At 41.3% G+C, this 18,247-nt stretch overlaps 3 protein-coding genes across 4 annotated transcripts in view; all 3 read right to left on the minus strand.

The window, feature by feature from the left end:
• Positions 1-8,211, minus strand: part of LOC121861499 — a 32,292-nt gene extending 24,081 nt beyond the window's left edge. Inside the window, exon 1 of one of the 2 annotated variants that reach the window (XR_006088034.1) lies at positions 6,377-6,415. Coding sequence is in view for 1 of the 2 variants with exons in the window: in XM_042359297.1 (XP_042215231.1) it covers positions 7,550-8,026 (477 nt within the window). In the remaining variant the exon portion in view is untranslated. Of the gene's footprint in view, positions 1-6,376; positions 6,416-7,549 lie in introns of those variants that run through there. The other variant, XM_042359297.1, reaches the window with a different exon arrangement.
• Positions 8,042-9,902, minus strand: LOC121861355. Its single transcript, XM_042359004.1, has 3 exons — positions 9,713-9,902; positions 9,180-9,357; positions 8,042-8,252 (listed from the first exon to the last, which is right to left on the minus strand). Exons 1-3 carry the CDS (start codon positions 9,900-9,902, stop codon positions 8,042-8,044), a joined length of 579 nt encoding a protein of 192 aa, XP_042214938.1.
• An 823-nt stretch (positions 9,903-10,725) lies between these two features.
• LOC121861500 (suprabasin-like) overlaps positions 10,726-18,247 on the minus strand; it is a 40,355-nt gene continuing 32,833 nt past the window's right edge. The window contains exons 3-4 of the mRNA XM_042359298.1: positions 17,388-17,512; positions 10,726-12,276 (exon numbers count right to left, since the gene is read on the minus strand). Coding sequence (XP_042215232.1) covers positions 10,726-12,276; positions 17,388-17,512 — 1,676 coding nt within the window. The remainder of the gene's footprint in view (positions 12,277-17,387; positions 17,513-18,247) is intronic.

The following is an 18,247-nucleotide window of genomic DNA, read 5'->3' on the forward strand; positions in this document are numbered from 1 at the left end:
GAAACAATGGAGCACCTTAGCTTTCGTCTTTATTCAAGACAACTTCAGAGGCAACTGAATTACATGGACAGAGAGAGGCTTAAGGTCACCCTGTGTACTTAAGCTTCTCTCTGTCTATGTAATTCAGTTGCCTCTGAAGTTGTCTTGAATAAAGACGAAAGCTAAGGTGCTCCATTGTTTCCCCTTTCCCTGCGTAATTTTATCAAGATTTATCTTATCCACGTTTTCATTGTGGATCTACATGATATATATATATATATATATATATATATATATATATAGAACTTTCGCTGAAATAAAATTAAATATTATTTTGTACACTCAGAAGAATTCACAATAAACTTATTCGTGTAAACACAAGTAAGTACTGTAGACGTTTAGGAACACAGAGACACTGAGAATTCGTGTCAAGGGATTATAGTGGTAGAGCAGCCGTTCAAGGATCTGACCAGTGACCAAGTTATGTACAGTAAATGAACACAAAAGATACATTTTAGATGAAGGTGCTGGGGAAGGACGTTAAGCTGAGCAGTCGGTGTTGAATGCAAGAACTACTGTACACACCAAAGATCCATTCTTATTAGCAATACAGAGTTAAGTAGCATAACACGCCCATCATCTGATGTTACTTGTGAAAAAATAACACGAAATAAACATTCTAATTAGTAATGCAAGAAGAAGAAGAAGAAGACGAAGAAGACGAAGAAGAAGAAGAAGACATTAAGAGCATTTAACGCTCATCAGTCACTTTTAGCTGCAAAATACACACGCAATAGGTTTACAGTTCAACCTAACCTGCAATACAGCAAAAGGTTAAGTAGCTTGTCACGTCAGCCAACTGGTGTGAACTGGTGCTTAGGACTGAAAACACAACACGTGTAAGACTTCAGTGTGGACACAAGCGTGGAATCAGAGAACACGTGTGACATCAAGCGGTTCAAGTTGGTGACAACGTCTGACTTTCAGGATATAGTATAATCCGTCTTTTATAATATATTTATAAAAAGTAGTAGTGTGAGTTACCTTTATAGAAGAAAATACTAGTTTGTGTCTCCTGTAGAAGAAAGTACTAGTTTGTGTCTCCCTTGTAGAAGAAAGTACTAGTTTGTGTCTCCCTTGTAGAAGAAAGTACTAGTTTGTGTCACCCCTGTAGAAGGAAGTATTAGTTTGTGTCACCCTTGTAGAAGAAAGTATTAGTTTGTCTCTCCCTTGTAGAAGAAAGTACTAGTTTGTGTCACCCTTATTGAAGAAAGTACTAGTTTGTGTCACCCCTGTAGAAGGAAGTATTAGTGTGTCTCTCCCTTGTAGAAGAAAGTACTAGTTTGTGTCACCCCTGTAGAAGGAAGTATTAGTTTGTGTCATCCCTGTAGAAGGAAGTATTAGTTTGTCTCTCCCTTGTAGAAGAAAGTACTAGTTTGTCTCTCCCTTGTAGAAGAAAGTACTAGTTTGTGTCACCCTTGTAGAAGAAAGTACTAGTTTGTGTCACCCCTGTAGAAGAAAGTACTAGTTTGTGTCACCCTTGTAGAAGAAAGTACTAGTTTGTGTCACCCCTGTAGAAGAAAGTATTAGTTTGTCTCTCCCTTGTAGAAGAAAGTACTAGTTTGTCTCTCCCTTGTAGAAGAAAGTACTAGTTTGTGTCACCCCTGTAGAAGAAAGTATTAGTTTGTGTCACCCTTGTAGAAGAAAGTACTAGTTTGTGTCACCCCTGTAGAAGAAAGTACTAGTTTGTCTCTCCCTTGTAGAAGAAAGTACTAGTTTGTCTCTCCCTTGTAGAAGAAAGTACTAGTTTGTGTCACCCTTGTAGAAGAAAGTACTGTTTGTGTCACCCCTGTGAAAGAAAGTACTAGTTTGTGTCACCTTGTAGAAGAAAGTACTAGTTTTTGTCACCCCTGTAGAAGGAAGTATTAGTTTGTCTCTCCTTGTAGAAGAAGTACTAGTTTGTCTCCTTGTAGAAGAAAGTACTAGTTTGTGTCACCCTGTAGAAGAAAGTAATAGTTTATCACCCTTGTAGAAGAGTACTAGTTTGTGTCACCCTGTGAAGGAAGTATTAGTTTGTCTCTCCTTGTAGATAGAAAGTACTAGTTTGTCTCTCCCTTGTAGATAGAAAGTACTAGTTTGTGTCACCCCTGTAGAAGAAAGTACTAGTTTGTGTCACCTTGTAGAAGAAAGTACTAGTTTGTGTCACCCTTGTAGAAGAAAGTACTAGTTTGTCTCTCCTTGAAAGAAAGTATTAGTTTGTGTCACCCTTGTAGAAGAAAGTACTAGTTTGTCTCTCCTTGTAGAAGAAAGTACTAGTTTGTCTCTCCTTGTAGATGAAAGTACTAGTTTGTCTCTCCCTTGTAGAAGAAAGTACTAGTTTGTCTCTCCCTTGTAGATGAAAGTACTAGTTTGTCTCTCCCTTGTAGAAGAAAGTACTAGTTTGTCTCTCCCTTGTAGATGAAAGTACTAGTTTGTCTCTCCCTTGTAAAAGAAAGTACTAGTTTGTCTCTCCCCTGAAGAAGGAAGTACTAGTTTGTCTCTACCTTGTAGAAGAAAGTACTAGTTTGTGTCATATATAGAAGAAGTACTAGTTTGTCTCTCCCTTGTAGAAGAAAGTTCTAGTTTGTGTCACCCTTATGAAAGTACTAGTTTGTCTCTCCCTTGTAGAAGAAAGTACTAGTTTGTGTCCTTTATAGAAGAAGTACTAGTTTGTCTCTCCTTGTAGAAAGTACTAGTTTGTGTCACCCTTGTAGAAGGAAGTACTAGTTTGTCTCTCCTTGTAGAAGAAAGTACTAGTTTGTGTCACCTGTAGAAGGAAGTATTAGTTTGTGTCACCCTTAGAAGAAAATAATCGTTTGTGTCCCCTTGTAAAGAAAGTACTAGTTTGTCTCTCCCCTGTAGAAGGAAGTACTAGTTTGTTTCTCCCTTGAAGAAAGTACTAGTTTGTGTCACCCTTGTAGAAGGAAGTACTAGTTTGTCTCCCTTGTAGAAGGAAGTACTAGTTTGTGTCACCTGTAGAAGAAGTATTAGTTTGTCTCTCTTGTAGAAGAAAGTTAGTTTGTGTACCCTTATAGAGAAGAAGTACTAGTTTGTCTCTCCTTGTAGAAGAAAGTACTAGTTTGTGTCACCCTTATAGAAGAAGTACTAGTTTGTCTCACCCCTGAAGAAGAAAGTAATCGTTTGTGTCACCCTTGCAGAAGAAAGTAATCGTTTGTGTCACCCTTGTAAAAGAAAGTACTAGTTTGTGTCACCCTTGCAGAAGAAAGTACTAGTTTGTGTCACCCTTGTAGAAGAAGTACTAGTTTGTCTCTCCCTTGTAGAAGAAAGTACTAGTTTGTGTCACCCTTATAGAAGAAGTACTAGTTTGTCTCTCCCCTGAAGAAGAAAGTAATCGTTTGTGTCACCCTTGCAGAAGAAAGTAATCTGTCACCCTTGTAGAAGAAGTACTAGTTTGTGTGACTTTTGTAGACAATATTTGAATGAATTACTATTAGAGGAAAATATTAGTTTGAACAATACTATTAGAAGAAAGTACTTGTATAAGGGTACAAGTAGAGGGGAGCACTAATATAAGGGTGCAGGTAGAGGGAGCACTAATATAAGGGTACAGGTAGAGGGAAGCACTAATATAAGGGTACAGGTAGAGGGAAAACTAATATAAGGGTACAGGTAGAGGGAGCACTATTATAAGGGTACAGGTATAGGGAACACTAATATAAGGGTACAGGTAAAGGGAGCACTAATATAAGGGTACAGGTAAAGGGGAACACTAATATAAGGGTACAGGTAGAGGGAACACTAATATAAGGGTACAGGTAGAGGAACACTAATATAAGGGTACAGGTAGAGGGAGCACTAATATAAGGGTGCAGTGGGGAGCACTAATATAAGGGTACAGGTAGAGGGAACACTAATATAAGGGTTACAGGTAGAGGAAACACTAATATAAGGGTACAGGTAGAGGAAGCACTAATATAAGGGTACAGGTAGAGGGAGCACTAATATAAGGGTACAGGTAGAGTGAACACTAATATAAGGGTACAGGTAGAGGAACACTAATATAAGGGTACAGAGAGAACATATATAAGGGTACAGGTAGAGAGCACTAATATACTGTAAGTACAGGTAGAGGAGCACTAATATACTGTAAGGGTACAGGTAGAGGAACACTAATATAAGAGGTACAGGTAGAGAACACTAATATAAGGAGTACAGGTAGAGGGAGCACTAATATAAGGGTACAGGTAGAAGGAATAATACATGGGTACAGGTAGAGGGAACACTAATATGTACAGGTAGAACTAATATAAGATTAAAGTAGAGGGAACACTAATATAAAGGGTACAGGTAGAGGAGCACTAATATAATTCAGGTAGAGGAAGCACTAATATAAGAAGTGCAGGTAGAGAAGCACTAATATAAGGGTACAGGTAGAGGAACACTAATATAAGGGTACAGGTAGAGGAACACTAATATAAGGGTACAGGTGGGGAACACTAATATAAGGGTACAGGTAGAGGAACACTAATATAAGGGTACAAGTAGAGGAACACTAATATAAGAGGTACAGGTAGAGGAACTACTTATAGGGTACAGGTAGAGGAACACTAATATAAGAGGTACAGGTAGGAAGCACTAATATAAGGGTACAGGTAGAGGAGCACTAATATAAGGGGTAGAGTAGAACACTAATATAAGGGTACAGGTAGAGGAACACTAATATAAGGGTCACAGGTAGGAGCACTAATAAGGGTACAGGTAGAGGAGCACTAATATAAGGGTACAGGTAGAGGAGCACTAATATAAGGTACAGGTAGAGGAGCACTAATATAAGGGTACAGGTAGAGGGACACTACTATAAGGGTACAGGTAGAGGAACACTAATATAACGGTACAGGTAGAGCACTAATATAAGGTACAGGTAGAGGGAACACTAATATAAGGTTACAGGTAGAGGGAACACTAATATAAGGGTACAGGTAGAGGAACACTAATATAAGGGTACAGGTAGAGGAACACTAATATAAGGGTACAGGTAGAGGAACACTAATATAAGGGTACAGGTAGAGGAACACTAATATAAGGGTACAATTGGGAACTCTAATATAAGGGTACAAGTAGAACACTAATATAAGGGTACAGGTGGGGAACACTAATATAAGGGTACAGGTAGAGGGAACACTAATATAAGGGTACAGGTAGAACACTAATATAAATATGGGTAGAGGAACACTAATATAAGGGGTACAGGTAGAGAACACTAATAGGAGTGAGACTAATATAAGGGTACAGGTAGAGGGAACACTAATATAAGGGTACAGGTAGAGGGCACTAATATAAGGGTACAGGTAGAGGAGCACTAATATAAGGGTACAGGTAGAGGAACACTAATATAAGGGTACAGGTAGAGGACACTACTATAAGGGTACAGGTAGAGGAACACTAATATAAGGGTACAGGTAGAGGGCACTAATATAAGGGTACAGGTAGAGGAACACTAATATAAGGGTACAGGTGGGGGAACTAATATAAGGGGTACAGGTGAGGAACACTAATATAAGGGTACAGGTAGAGGAACACTAATATAAGGGTACAGGTAGAGGAACACTAATATAAGGGTACAGGTAGAGAGCACTAATATAAGGGGTAGGTAGAGGAACACTAATATGAGGTACAGGTAGAACACTAATATAAGGGTACAGGTGAACACTAATATAGGTACAGGTAGAGAGCACTAATGTAAGGGTATAGGTGGGGAGCACTAATATAAGAGTTTTAGGGGGAACACTAATAAGGTACAATGGGGGAACACTAATATAAGAGTACAGGTAGAGGAACACTAATATAAGTACAGGTGAGGCATAATAAGGGTACAGTGGGGAACACTAATAAGGGTACAGGTAGGGCACTAATATAAGGTACAGGTGAGGATCACTAATAAGATAAAGTAGAAGGAACACTAATATAAGGGTATAGGTAAGAACACTATTATAAGGGTACAGGTAGGAACACTAATATAAGGTATAGGTAGAGAGCACTATTATAAGGTACAGGTAGAAGGAACACTAATATAGGGTATAGGTAGAGGAGCACTATTATAAGGGTACAGGTAGAAGGAACACTAATATAAGGGTATAGGTGGGGGAGCACTATTATAAGGGTACAGGTAGAGGGAACACTAATATAAGGGTACAGGTAGAGGGAGCACTAATATAAGGGTACAGGTAGAGGGGACACTACTATAAGGAGACAGGTAGAGGGAACACTAATATACGGGTACAGGTAGAGGGAACACTACTATAAGGGTACAGGTAGAGGGAGCACTAATATAAGGGTACAGGTAAATTGAGCACTAATATAAGGGTACAGGTGGGGGACATATAAGTGCGTTACGCACACTGGACAAAGGGTTGATGGCGGTGACGATGGTACTGGCGGCCAGCACGGCAGCACTGGCGGCGCCAGCCTACCGCCCACCAGCTCATCATCCTGTTTGGTCACACATACACACCCGAAACCACAGGCAAGAGGAAGAACTACATTAAACTGCTGATAGTATTAAAGTAGGTAAAGGTGGTGTATCAAGGGTTTAAAGTTGAAAAATTTGTTTGGAACCCTGTGTATATAAGATGTTGGTCATGTCAACTTAAACATGCAGCTGAACTTTTGAACATGCTTAATTTCGGTGATCCAAAGGCTATCTTGACATATTTTTAGACCGATAGACGGTGTAAACGTCTTCTTTACACATACACACACACAGTTACCCAAAACAGTAATCTGCCAACTTTGAGCCAATGATAAAATCCACTAAGTTAGTACTTAACAAGGTCACAAGGAAGAACTACATTAATTTGGTAAATCGTTGGGGCACTTTTAGGCGGTAGATCACCAAGACCACATTGACTGGTAGAAGATATACCATAGGTCCAGATTCTCAAAGCTCTGTGGTTAAGGGTTAAGCACGGTTGGAGGTGTGGAAACATAAAATTGGTTCACTTAAGTTACTGCACAAGATAATGGGGATAACATCTATATTAGACTGAAAGTCTGCCAGAAATAAATGCGTTCTCTGGATAAGTAGAGGAAATTTTAATGTAGGTATCATTGAGAATCCGGACCCAGGAGCCGCCGGACATCATGCTGACATCATACCCATATAATGGGGCTCGGCAAGTTCATTGCTTGAAGTACACAATGATCACGATATCTGAGTTCTTAAAACACAACAAGCTACAAATATAAATGTTGAACTAAAAGCTCATCTCTCTGTCTTACTGTGAGATGTACATTTCAATGTTTAATGCATTATTTGGTACAGTACCCAGAGCTAGTAAGATCAGATAATGGTTCATTGGCCAGCATGCAGGACTGAGCAACACACACATTTAAACTTCATAAATATTGCTAAACTATAAGATTTATTCAGGGTATGAGAATACATGAAAATTTTGGGGAAAAGAATTTGTAAAAACCAGTCCTGCACACAGCAATACTTATTGTCCTAAACAAAATATTTAAGTTACGACTCGCCTTCACACTAGCCAACTAGGAATGTAAATATACCTACCTCGTCTGATTCGTCGAACTCATGTTGATGAATCTGTGTGCTGTAACTTGTTCCCGCTGCCGCCAGGTTTGCAACAGGGTCGTCCGCCGATGAATTTCCAACATCAAAGTCAACATTCTTCTCATGTTCACCTGCCTTCAGCGTCCGAAAGAAGGAGGTACTAGTGCCCGCTGCTTCCTCATTTACTGATACGTTATCATCCTCAGATGGTGAGTCTCCAACATAGAAGTTAATACATTTTTCCGAGCCTGGAGCCTCAGACTCCATACCAACACCTTCGCTATTATCGTTATCGTGTGGGTTACCCTCGTATTTGCCTGTCACCGCATCTTGTACATCAGTAACTGCGTTAGACACTGCGGTCCTCAGTTTTCCAAAGAGTGATGTACTTGGCGCAGCTTCCGCGACTTCCCATAGTGGTATCCACTGACTCTTCGATTTTATGCATCGTTTCAAGTGATGCCTCTTCAGCTTCATCTGTCACATTATCCATCACATCTTCAGCTCCACTGGCGGCTCTGGAAGCACTCCTGCTTCCTCTTTTAGTTCATTGACAGTTTCAGCTAGTTCCTCTGATGCCTCTCCAGCTGCACTGGCGGCTCGGAAAGCACTTCCAGCCCTCTTCAGTTCATTGACAGTTTCAGCTAGTTCCTCTGATGCCTCTCCAGCTGCACCGGCGGCTCCTGGAAGCAGCTCTTCCAGCCTTTCAGTTCGAGACAGTTTCTAGTTCATGTTTCTCCAGCTGCACTGGCGGTCTGCAACACTTCCAGCCTTCAGTTCATAGACAGTTCCTAGTTCTGATGTTCAGCTGCACCGGCGGCTCTGGGCCAGCTCTTCCAGCTTCAGTTCATAGACAGTTTCAACTAGTTCTGATGTTTCTCCAGCTGCACTGGCGGCTCTGGAAGCAACACTTCCAGCTTCCTTCAGTTCATAGACAGTTTCAGCTAGTTCCTCTGATGTTTCTCCAGCTGCACCGGCGGCTCAACAGCACTTCCAGCCTTTCTTTCAGTTCATAGACAGTTTCAACTAGTTCCTCTGATGTTCCAGCTGCACCGGCAAGGCTCCCCACCTCTTCAGTTATAGACAGTTTCAGCTGTTCCTCGATCACGCTCTGGAACACTCAGCCTTCAGTTCATCGACAGTTTAGAGTTTTCTGATGTTTCTCCAGCTGCACCGGCGGCTCGGACAGCCTTCCAGCCTCTCTTTCAGTTCATAGACAGTTTCAGCTAGTTCTTCTGATGTTTCAGCTGCACCCGGCTCTGGAAGCAACTCTTCCAGCCTCTTTCAGTTCATAGACAGTTTCAGCTAGTTCCTCTGATGTTTCTCCAGCTGCACCGCGGCTCTGGAGCAGCACTTCCAGCTTCCCTTTCAGTTCATCGACAGTTTTAGCTAGTTCCTCTGATGTTTCTCCAGCTGCACCGGCGGCTCTGGAAGCAACTCTTCCAGCTTCCTCTTTGTCTCGCAGACAGTTTCAGCTAGTTCTTCTGATGTTTCTCCAGCTGCACTGGCGGCTCTGGAAGCACTTCCAGCCTCTTTCAGTTCATCGACAGTTTTAGCCAGTTCCTGATGCCCCCAGCTGCACTGGCGGCTCTGGCAACACCTGCTCTTTCAGTTCATAGACAGTTTCAACTGTCCTCCGATGCTCTCCAGCTGCACCGGCGGCTCTGGCACTTCCAGCTTCTCAGTTCGCAAGGTTTCAGCTAGTTCGATGCCTTCCGCTGCACCGGTGGCTCTGGAAGCAGCACTTCCAGTCACCCCCAGTTCATCGACAGTTTCAGCTAGTTCCTTTGATGCGTCTCCAGCTGCATCTGTCGCATTATCACATCTTCAGCCACTGGTGGCTCAAGCAGCACTTCCAGCTTCCTTCAGTTCATAGACAGTTTCAGCTAGTTCCTGATGCTCCAGCTGCACCCGGCGGCTTCGGAAGGCACTTCCAGCTTCCACTCAGTTCATCGACAGTTTCAGCTAGTTCCTCTGATGTTTCTCCAGCTGCACGGCGGCTCTGGAAGCAACACTTCCAGCTTCCTCTTTCAGTTCATAGACAGTTTCAGCTAGTTCCTCTGATGTTTCTCCAGCTGCAGCGGCTCTGGAAGCAGCACTTCCAGCTTCCTCTTTCAGTTCATAGACAGTTTCAGCTAGTTCCTCTGATGTTTCTCAGCCTACCGGCGGCTCTGGAAGCAGCACTTCCAGCTTCCTCTTTCAGTTCATAGACAGTTTCAGCTAGTTCCTCTGATGCCTCTCCAGCTGCACCGGTGGCTCTGGAAGCAGCACTTCCAGCTTCCACTCTCAGTTCATCGACAGTTTCAGCTAGTTCCTTTGATGCGTCTCCAGCTGCATCTGTCGCATTATCCATCACATCTTCAGCTGCACTGGTGGCTCTGGAAGCAGCACTTCCAGCTTCCTCTTTCAGTTCATAGACAGTTTCAGCTAGTTCCTCTGATGTTTCTCCAGCTGCACCGCTCTGGAACCACTTCCAGCTTCGTCTTTCAGTTCATAGACAGTTTCAGCTACTTCCTCTGATGTTTCTCCAGCTGCCAGCGGCTCTGGAAGCAGCACTTCCAGCTTCGTCTTTCAGTTCATAGACAGTTTCAGCTACTTCCTCTGATGTTTCTCCAGCTGCACCGGCGGCTCTGGAAGCAACACTTCCAGCTTCTCTTTCAGTTCATAGACAGTTTCAGCTAGTTCTCTGATGTTTCTCCAGCTGCCGGCGGCTCTGGGCAGCTCTTCCAGCTTCTCTTTCAGTTCATAGACAGTTTCAGCTACTTCTCTGATGTTTCTCCAGCTGCCCGGCGGCTCTGGAAGCAGCTCTTCCAGCTTCTCTCTCAGTTCATAGACAGTTCAGCTACTTCCTCTGATGTTTCTCCAGCTGCACCGGCGGCTCTGGAAGCAGCTCTTCCAGCTCCTCTTTCAGTTCTAGACAGTTTCAGCTACTTCCTCTGATGTTTCTCCAGCTGCACCGGCGGCTCGGAAGCAGCACTTCCAGCTTCCTCTTTCAGTTCATAGACAGTTTCAGCTAGTTCCTCTGATGTTTCTCCAGCTGCACCGGCGGCTCTGGAAGCAGCTCTTCCAGCCTCTTTCAGTTCATAGACAGTTTCAGCTACTTCCTCTGATGTTCTCCAGCTGCACCGGCTCTGGAAGCAGCACTTCCAGCTTCCTCTTTCAGTTCATCGACAGTTTTAGCTAGTTCCTCTGATGTTTCTCAGCTGCACCGCGGCTCTGGAAGCAGCTCTTCCAGCTTCCTCTTTCAGTTCATAGACAGTTTCAGCTAGTTCCTCTGATGTTTCTCCAGCTGCACCGGCGGCTCTGGAAGCAGCTCTTCCAGCTTCCTCTTTCAGTTCATAGACAGTTTCAGCTAGTTCCTCTGATGTTTCTCCAGCTGCACCGGCGGCTCTGGAAGCAGCACTTCCAGCTTCCTCTTTCAGTTCATAGACAGTTTCAGCTAGTTCCTCTGATGTTTCTCCAGCTGCACCGGCGGCTCTGGAAGCAGCTCTTCCAGCTTCCTCTTTCAGTTCATAGACAGTTTCAACTAGTTCCTCTGATGTTTCTCCAGCTGCACCGGCGGCTCTGGAAGCAGCACTTCCAGCTTCCTCTTTCAGTTCATAGACAGTTTCAGCTAGTTCCTCTGATGTTTCTCCAGCTGCACCGGCGGCTCTGGAAGCAGCACTTCCAGCTTCCTCTTTCAGTTCATAGACAGTTTCAGCTAGTTCCTCTGATGTTTCTCCAGCTGCACCGGCGGCTCTGGAAGCAGCACTTCCAGCTTCCTCTTTCAGTTCATAGACAGTTTCAACTAGTTCCTCTGATGTTTCTCCAGCTGCACCGGCGGCTCTGGAAGCAGCTCTTCCAGCTTCCTCTTTCAGTTCATAGACAGTTTCAGCTAGTTCCTCTGATGTTTCTCCAGCTGCACCGGCGGCTCTGGAAGCAGCACTTCCAGCTTCCTCTTTCAGTTCATCGACAGTTTTAGCTAGTTCCTCTGATGTTTCTCCAGCTGCACCGGCGGCTCTGGAAGCAGCTCTTCCAGCTTCCTCTTTCAGTTCATAGACAGTTTCAGCTAGTTCTTCTGATGTTTCTCCAGCTGCACTGGCGGCTCTGGAAGCAGCACTTCCAGCTTCCTCTTTCAGTTCATCGACAGTTTTAGCCAGTTCCTCTGATGCCTCTCCAACTGCACTGGCGGCTCTGGAAGCATCTTTTGTGTCTTCTGTTAGTTCGTCAACAGATGCAGCTACCTCGTGTGGTTCGTTTTCTACTGTTTCTGTCATATCATCATTTAAATTTTCGCCATTGTTCGTTAAATTACCAATTACATCTTGAGCCTCGTCTCCTACCTCAGCAGCCGTGTCTCCATCCTGACTTGCAATAATTGCTCCAGTAGCTGCACCGGCTGCCCCTAAGGCAACCACGCCTCCAATTAATGCTGTAGATGGGCCACTGTCAGGAGTTTCACCCTTGTCTTCATTTTTTTTCTTTTCAGCTTCAGCCTTTTTTCCTTTTCTGATTTTTCCAATGATGGATTCACGAGATTGGCTGACTTTGTCTCGGCTCGACGACCTATTGCGACTGAGCCCTGGCAAGGTGCGACGATCGAGAGACACAGTCTTTTTCATTTTGTCTTTCGTGTCAGCTAAGAAGGAACGACGAGGTGGACGTGTTTCCCGATCTAGTGAACCAGTCTTGCTCAGCCCCTCATCTTTAGCATTCTTCCCATCCTTCTTCCTCCCAGGGAGACTCGGCTGTACCAAAGATATTGACACTTTGGTAAGGATTGTATACTTTTGCAATTAAAGCCATTGTATGTTGACACACTTATAGTTTATCATACTAAAAGAAATAGTTCTACTGCACCACTTTCTATCAGCTGACTAAACTGCATCTTAGAACAAGAATACCCAAGGAATAAGAGAGTACCTGTATCCCATGGCCAAGACACGGATATATATATATATATATATATATATATATATATATATATATATATATATATATATATATATATATATATACTTTCCATATATATATATTATATATATATATACACATATATATATATATATATATATATATATATATATACACACACACACATATATATATATATATACATATATATATACATATATATATATATATATATATATATATATATATATATATATATATATATATATATATATATATATATATATATATATATATATATATATATATATATATATATATATATAATTCAGGCAGTGATGTTATAAATTTCTTGCATCTCAGTCTACGCGACTGGTGAACAATATGAACATATGTTAATCTGTTATGCAGTTCAGTAGTTGGCCCGACCTTGTGTGTTTGATGAACAGCATCGGAAATTGTTTTCAGTAATTTAGTTTTCTCTTCTGCTATTTATTTTGCTCGGCCAAGCCTTCACCTACAGTACTGTAATGACAACGTAGAAAATGTTGATGGATGACTATTATATTTCATGTGGACATCAGTTTACTTCTCTTTCGTAGAATGTTGCTAACCTAACTTCGGTGTGCACATAGGTTCAAAGTGTATTTATATGGCTTCACTGTGCACATATTATCAGTATGCAACTAGTTCAGTATGTGCATCTACGTCTAATATGCCCTCATTGATTCAGTATACAAAGGTTCGGTGGATACAAAAGTTCAGTGAATTTATAAGTTCAGTGAATTTATAAGTTCAGTGACCATGGCTTTATTGAACACAGGTACATTGGATACATACAGTAGGTTCAATTTGTATTGTACACACAGGTTGAATTCGTAAATTGTTCAGTGTGTACACAATCATTTCTATGCAATTGTCTTCAATGAACACCCATGGGTTCATTTTATACGCAGGGTCAGTAAATGCACATATGCTCGATAGTACACGTACAGTAGTTTCAGTGTTAAAGATGGTTCAGAACATGCACACAAGTTCACTGTATCCATAGGTTCAGTATATGCTTGAAGGTTCAGTGTACACATGGGCTCAATATATGCACCTTGGTTAACTGAGTAGGCTATATAAGTTCAGTGTCACATAGATTCGTGTACACTTGTTCAATGTACACAAGTCCGGTATGCGTACTTAAGTTCAGGGTCCACTTAGGTTCAGTATATACACATAGGCCAGTGTATACAGTGTATACACATAGGTTCAGTGTACACAGGTGTAATGTTTACATAAGTTTAGTGTGCACACAGTTTTCAATGTATACCTGGGTTCAAGGTGTACACAAAGGTTATGTACATCTTGACTCAGCCATTACACTTAGATGGAGTGTGTACACATAAGTTCAGTGTACATAAAGTTTTAGATCTCTTGGATTTAGCAGAGAAATTCAGATTGTGGTGAAGTGCCAGCTGTAGAGTACAGTACACCCATGTAGGTCACTGCCACACCGCCGCTATCTACTGTATTCCCTCAAAAAAATTCATACGTTAAATCCCTTTCCTTTCGGGGTCATAACAGGGCTCAGCGGTTGATACGGTACTACTTTTGGAACGTGTGTACAGTATGTAGATACATACATACACACGTTCCAAAAGAGAAATCAAACCAATTCTGAACCCCACTAGAAAGAGAGCGTTTAGTTAAGATAGTCTCAGTGCAATTTTGACGCCATGTTGATTCACATAAAAATCTGCATGTGTACTAGTGTCTGCTTAACATTGTCTATCTTTTAGTTCACTTTAGAACGTGTGTAACTGTGAGTTCACTTTAGAACGTGTGTAACAGTTAGTTCACTTAAGAACGTGTAACTGTGAGTTCACTTTAGAGCGTGTGTAACTGTAAGTTCACTTTAGAACGTGTGTAACAGTTAGTTCACTTAAGAACGTGTAACAGTTAGTTCACTTAAGAACGTGTGTAGCTGTTAGTTCACTTGGGAACGTGTCACAGTGAGTTCACTTTAGAACGTGTGTAACAGTGAGTTCACTTTAGAACGTGTGTAAGTGATTTCACTTTAGAACGTGTGTAACTGTTAGTTCACTTAAGAACGTGTGTAACTGTTAGTTCACTTGGGAACGTGTCACAGTGAGTTCACTTTAGAACGTGTGTAACAGTGATTTCACTTTAGAACGTGTGTAACAGTGAGTTCACTTTACAACGTGTGTAACAGTGATTTCACTTTAGAACGTGTGTAACTGTTAGTTCACTTGGGAACGTGTGTAACAGTGAGTTCACTTTAGAACGTGTGTAACAGTGATTTCACTTTAGAACGTGTGTAACTGTTAGTTCACTTGGGAACGTGTGTAACTGTTAGTTCACTTGGGAACGTGTGTAACAGTGAGTTCACTTGGGAACGTGTGTAATTGTTAGTTCACTTGGGAACGTGTGTAACAGTGAGTTCACTTTAGAACGTGTGTAACAGTTAGTTCACTTAAGAACGTGCGTAAGTTTTTTTTTTGGGGGGGGGGAGGGCACCCCCCTACATCCTGTGTAAGGTGAAGCGCAGAAGCGTTTACAGCACCCAACAGGTAAGGCTGCTAAGTTTATGCTTGCCTTTATGTCCAATGAGTTAAGGGCGTAGAAGCCTGAAGAGTCAATCGTTTTTGTCATCAAGTTATTGGAAGCTCCAACAACTTTCTCTGAATACGAATTCGCAACTTTCGATTTACACCAGGTACCTACTTTACTGCTAGGTGAACAGGGACCAATTGGGGCTAGGAAGTATGTCCAAACAACTTTTCCACCGGCCCGGGAATCGACTCCGTGTGCGTAACAGTTATTTTACTTTAGAACATGTGTAACAGTGAATTCACTTTAGAACGTGTGTAACTGTTAGTTCGCTTTAGAACGTGAGTAACAGTTCAGTTTAGAACGTGTATAACTGTTAGTTCACTTTAGAACGTGTCACAGTTAGTTCACTTAAGAACGTGTGTAACAGTTCAGTTTAGAACGTGTGTAACTGTTAGTTCACTTTAGAACGTGTCACAGTTAGTTCACTTAAGAACGTGTGTAACAGTTCAGTTTAGAACGTGTGTAACTGTTAGTTCACTTTAGAACGTGTGTTTAGAACGTCAGAGTTGCACGAGATGGTACCGTATGCAGGGGCGTTCACTTGGTCCTCAACTTGGAAAATGAAATACCGTACAAATCGTTGAGACTTCTGGGGGCAGTGAGTCATTGAACCATAATGGTCGGTGATCCAGCTCTGGCAATCCGTGAGGCAGGCTTTTATCTTGTACTGTACTTCCTGATTCATTACACCGACTTAGAAGTGTGCATATTGTTTCCGCATCTCACTTTGGGAATAGTGCATGTTAATCCGTCTGAGTGTCTGTACGGATTATCTTATGAATGAGCTTCGTCTAGGTATATTGTTTGTATACCTGCACAGTCTATGCACATTGTATACCAGCATTGTCAGTATACATCTTGAACTGTATATCTGCATTGTACATGTCATGCTGAATCAATGTAAACTTGTAGACGATTTTACTGAATATCTATCTATCTATTTATCTAACTTAAATAGCTAGATACGGATTCCGATGAAGCTTGGTTTGTTGATCACCCAACAGATTCTGGGTCAATGTTTTCCGACCTTCTCTTGGAGCATTATTGCCAGTTGTATGTGTGTGTGTGTTGACGACGAGTGGCGCTTATGGGTAATTTATTTGTAAGACGGGCAAGATGGAAGGCCTAATGGAAGCAACACAGTGGAGGCTTTTAAACCGTAGACCACCACAAAGCTCAAGTTGAGAGTGTTATGATATGTAGAGTTGGGTATTGTGGAAGGTGTACAACAAAGACGAATTCGGTATAATACGTAGAGGCTGTGTTGTGGAAGTTGTACCAGAGGTGTGAACGCTCCCACAGTGGTCTTCGTTCTTCTGGTGAGTCTTCAGTTGGGTTTACTTCCACAGTACATATGGAGGAAGTTACAATTATGATATATTTGATTAACTTTCACCTTTTTTTCATATTTACTAAAGCAGAGACGTTGTTGTGATAGGTAGGGTGGTTTGCTTCATACTGTAGGCCGCTGGCAGAAAAGTACTTTGGGAAAAGCAATACCATGAACAAATGCAAAATGAAAAAAAAATGTTTATATAGAGAACAATAAGCTAGTAATATATGTGTAAATTTACTTCCAGGCCAGAAATTGTCTGCTACAACACTACTGTTAAGCTTTATGAGAAAAAATGAGATAATATTTAATGTTTTTCATGCTTCTGAGATAAAAAATTATGAGCTAAAGCTATTTTAACTAGTATCTAAATGTCCTTCTGAACCATTCTCGTCGTAGGAGATAATTGGTCAGATGGGTAGGCTAGTTTAACCATACCACAGCTAGTACAAGGTAATTTAATCGTAAGTTTAAATAATCAATATATATATATATACTACATAATTAATCTTTGGTGTAGGAAACTGCTGGACAAATTATAAGAAAAATATATATATTAATTGACAGTGAACTACAACTACTGCTAGGCTATATAACATAACTAGAAAAATGAAGTTACAGGGTGTGTGAAAATGGCGGAGATATGAAATTGAGGAAACTTTGATAAAAAAAGATGAAGAATGATAGCGAACGTAAAGCCCCGATCAACGGCGAAGAAATAACGGGTAGAGAAAAAAGTGAGTGTAGAGTTGAAGGAGGAAGAATTAGTGGAAAAGAGATCGGATTAATGCGAAATAGACGGAGAAAAAGAAAGACAGGTGTGAGGAGGAAGAAGTAGAAAAACAGGGAATGAATGCAGAAGTTAAAAAGAGAATGGATGAATGTCGTGGTGACAAAAGATGAAGTAGAGGAAGAGAAATTGGACGAGATAAAAGGCGTAAAAGAGATGTAGATGATGATACAGGATGATTATGAAAGTGGTCCACCAACCATAATGCCCCCAGTAGGTAAGCCTTTCCTGCTGGCTCGATGGGAGGAGGTAGAGTCCTGCTGGTGGTGACTGTTGCCGGAGACACGTCGACGACGGCCGGGAGGTGGTGCGTATGGTGTTGCATCTGTCAACACAAATACAGTACACGGATTACTATTGTTACCTTATCATTGTCACGTAGAAATTACTTAACATTCTCTTATCATTAGGAATTATTACGGGAAAATGATGATCTATTCTTTATCAATGACAATATTACGAGAAAATGTATATTAATTCCTTTATCAAGTTTATCACGTAGCATTATTGTGGAAATGCTGGTCATTCCTTAACTCTTAGAATTATCATGGGAACAAAAGACTCACATTTATCTTTGGGGTCTTTATGTATAAAAAGCATATAATTTTATAACTATTTCAGGGGAAAAATTGCTTATAGTTTCCATACCTTTAATTTAATTGTCTGTGGAAATGTTACCAGTTCGTTATTTTGTTATTAATTGAAGTAATTGTAGAAAAAATAACTTCTGTATATTAATTGCTATAACTAAATTCAATTAAATTTTATTTTCTTCAGTAATATTGTTTTCTGTTATGTGCGACCACACACACACACACACACACACACACACACATAACATCATCACCACTTGCAGTGTTGCCATTCGAGCGTGTAGAGGACGACGCCATGGACATGTTTGCCAGACTTGACGTGGTCATGGCGTACCTCACGGCATGATGGCAGAGTTGGCAGGTTATCAAAGAACTCTCCCAAGCGAAAGTTATTATATAAATACCAGATGTCAGATCCTAAAAGGCTACTATGATGAATATTTTTCGTTAGGTACCACATATTGGTA

The sequence above is a fragment of the Homarus americanus genome, unplaced genomic scaffold, assembly GCF_018991925.1.
Source record: "Homarus americanus isolate GMGI-L3 unplaced genomic scaffold, GMGI_Hamer_2.0 scaffold24260, whole genome shotgun sequence".
Taxonomy (NCBI): Eukaryota; Metazoa; Arthropoda; class Malacostraca; order Decapoda; family Nephropidae; genus Homarus; species Homarus americanus.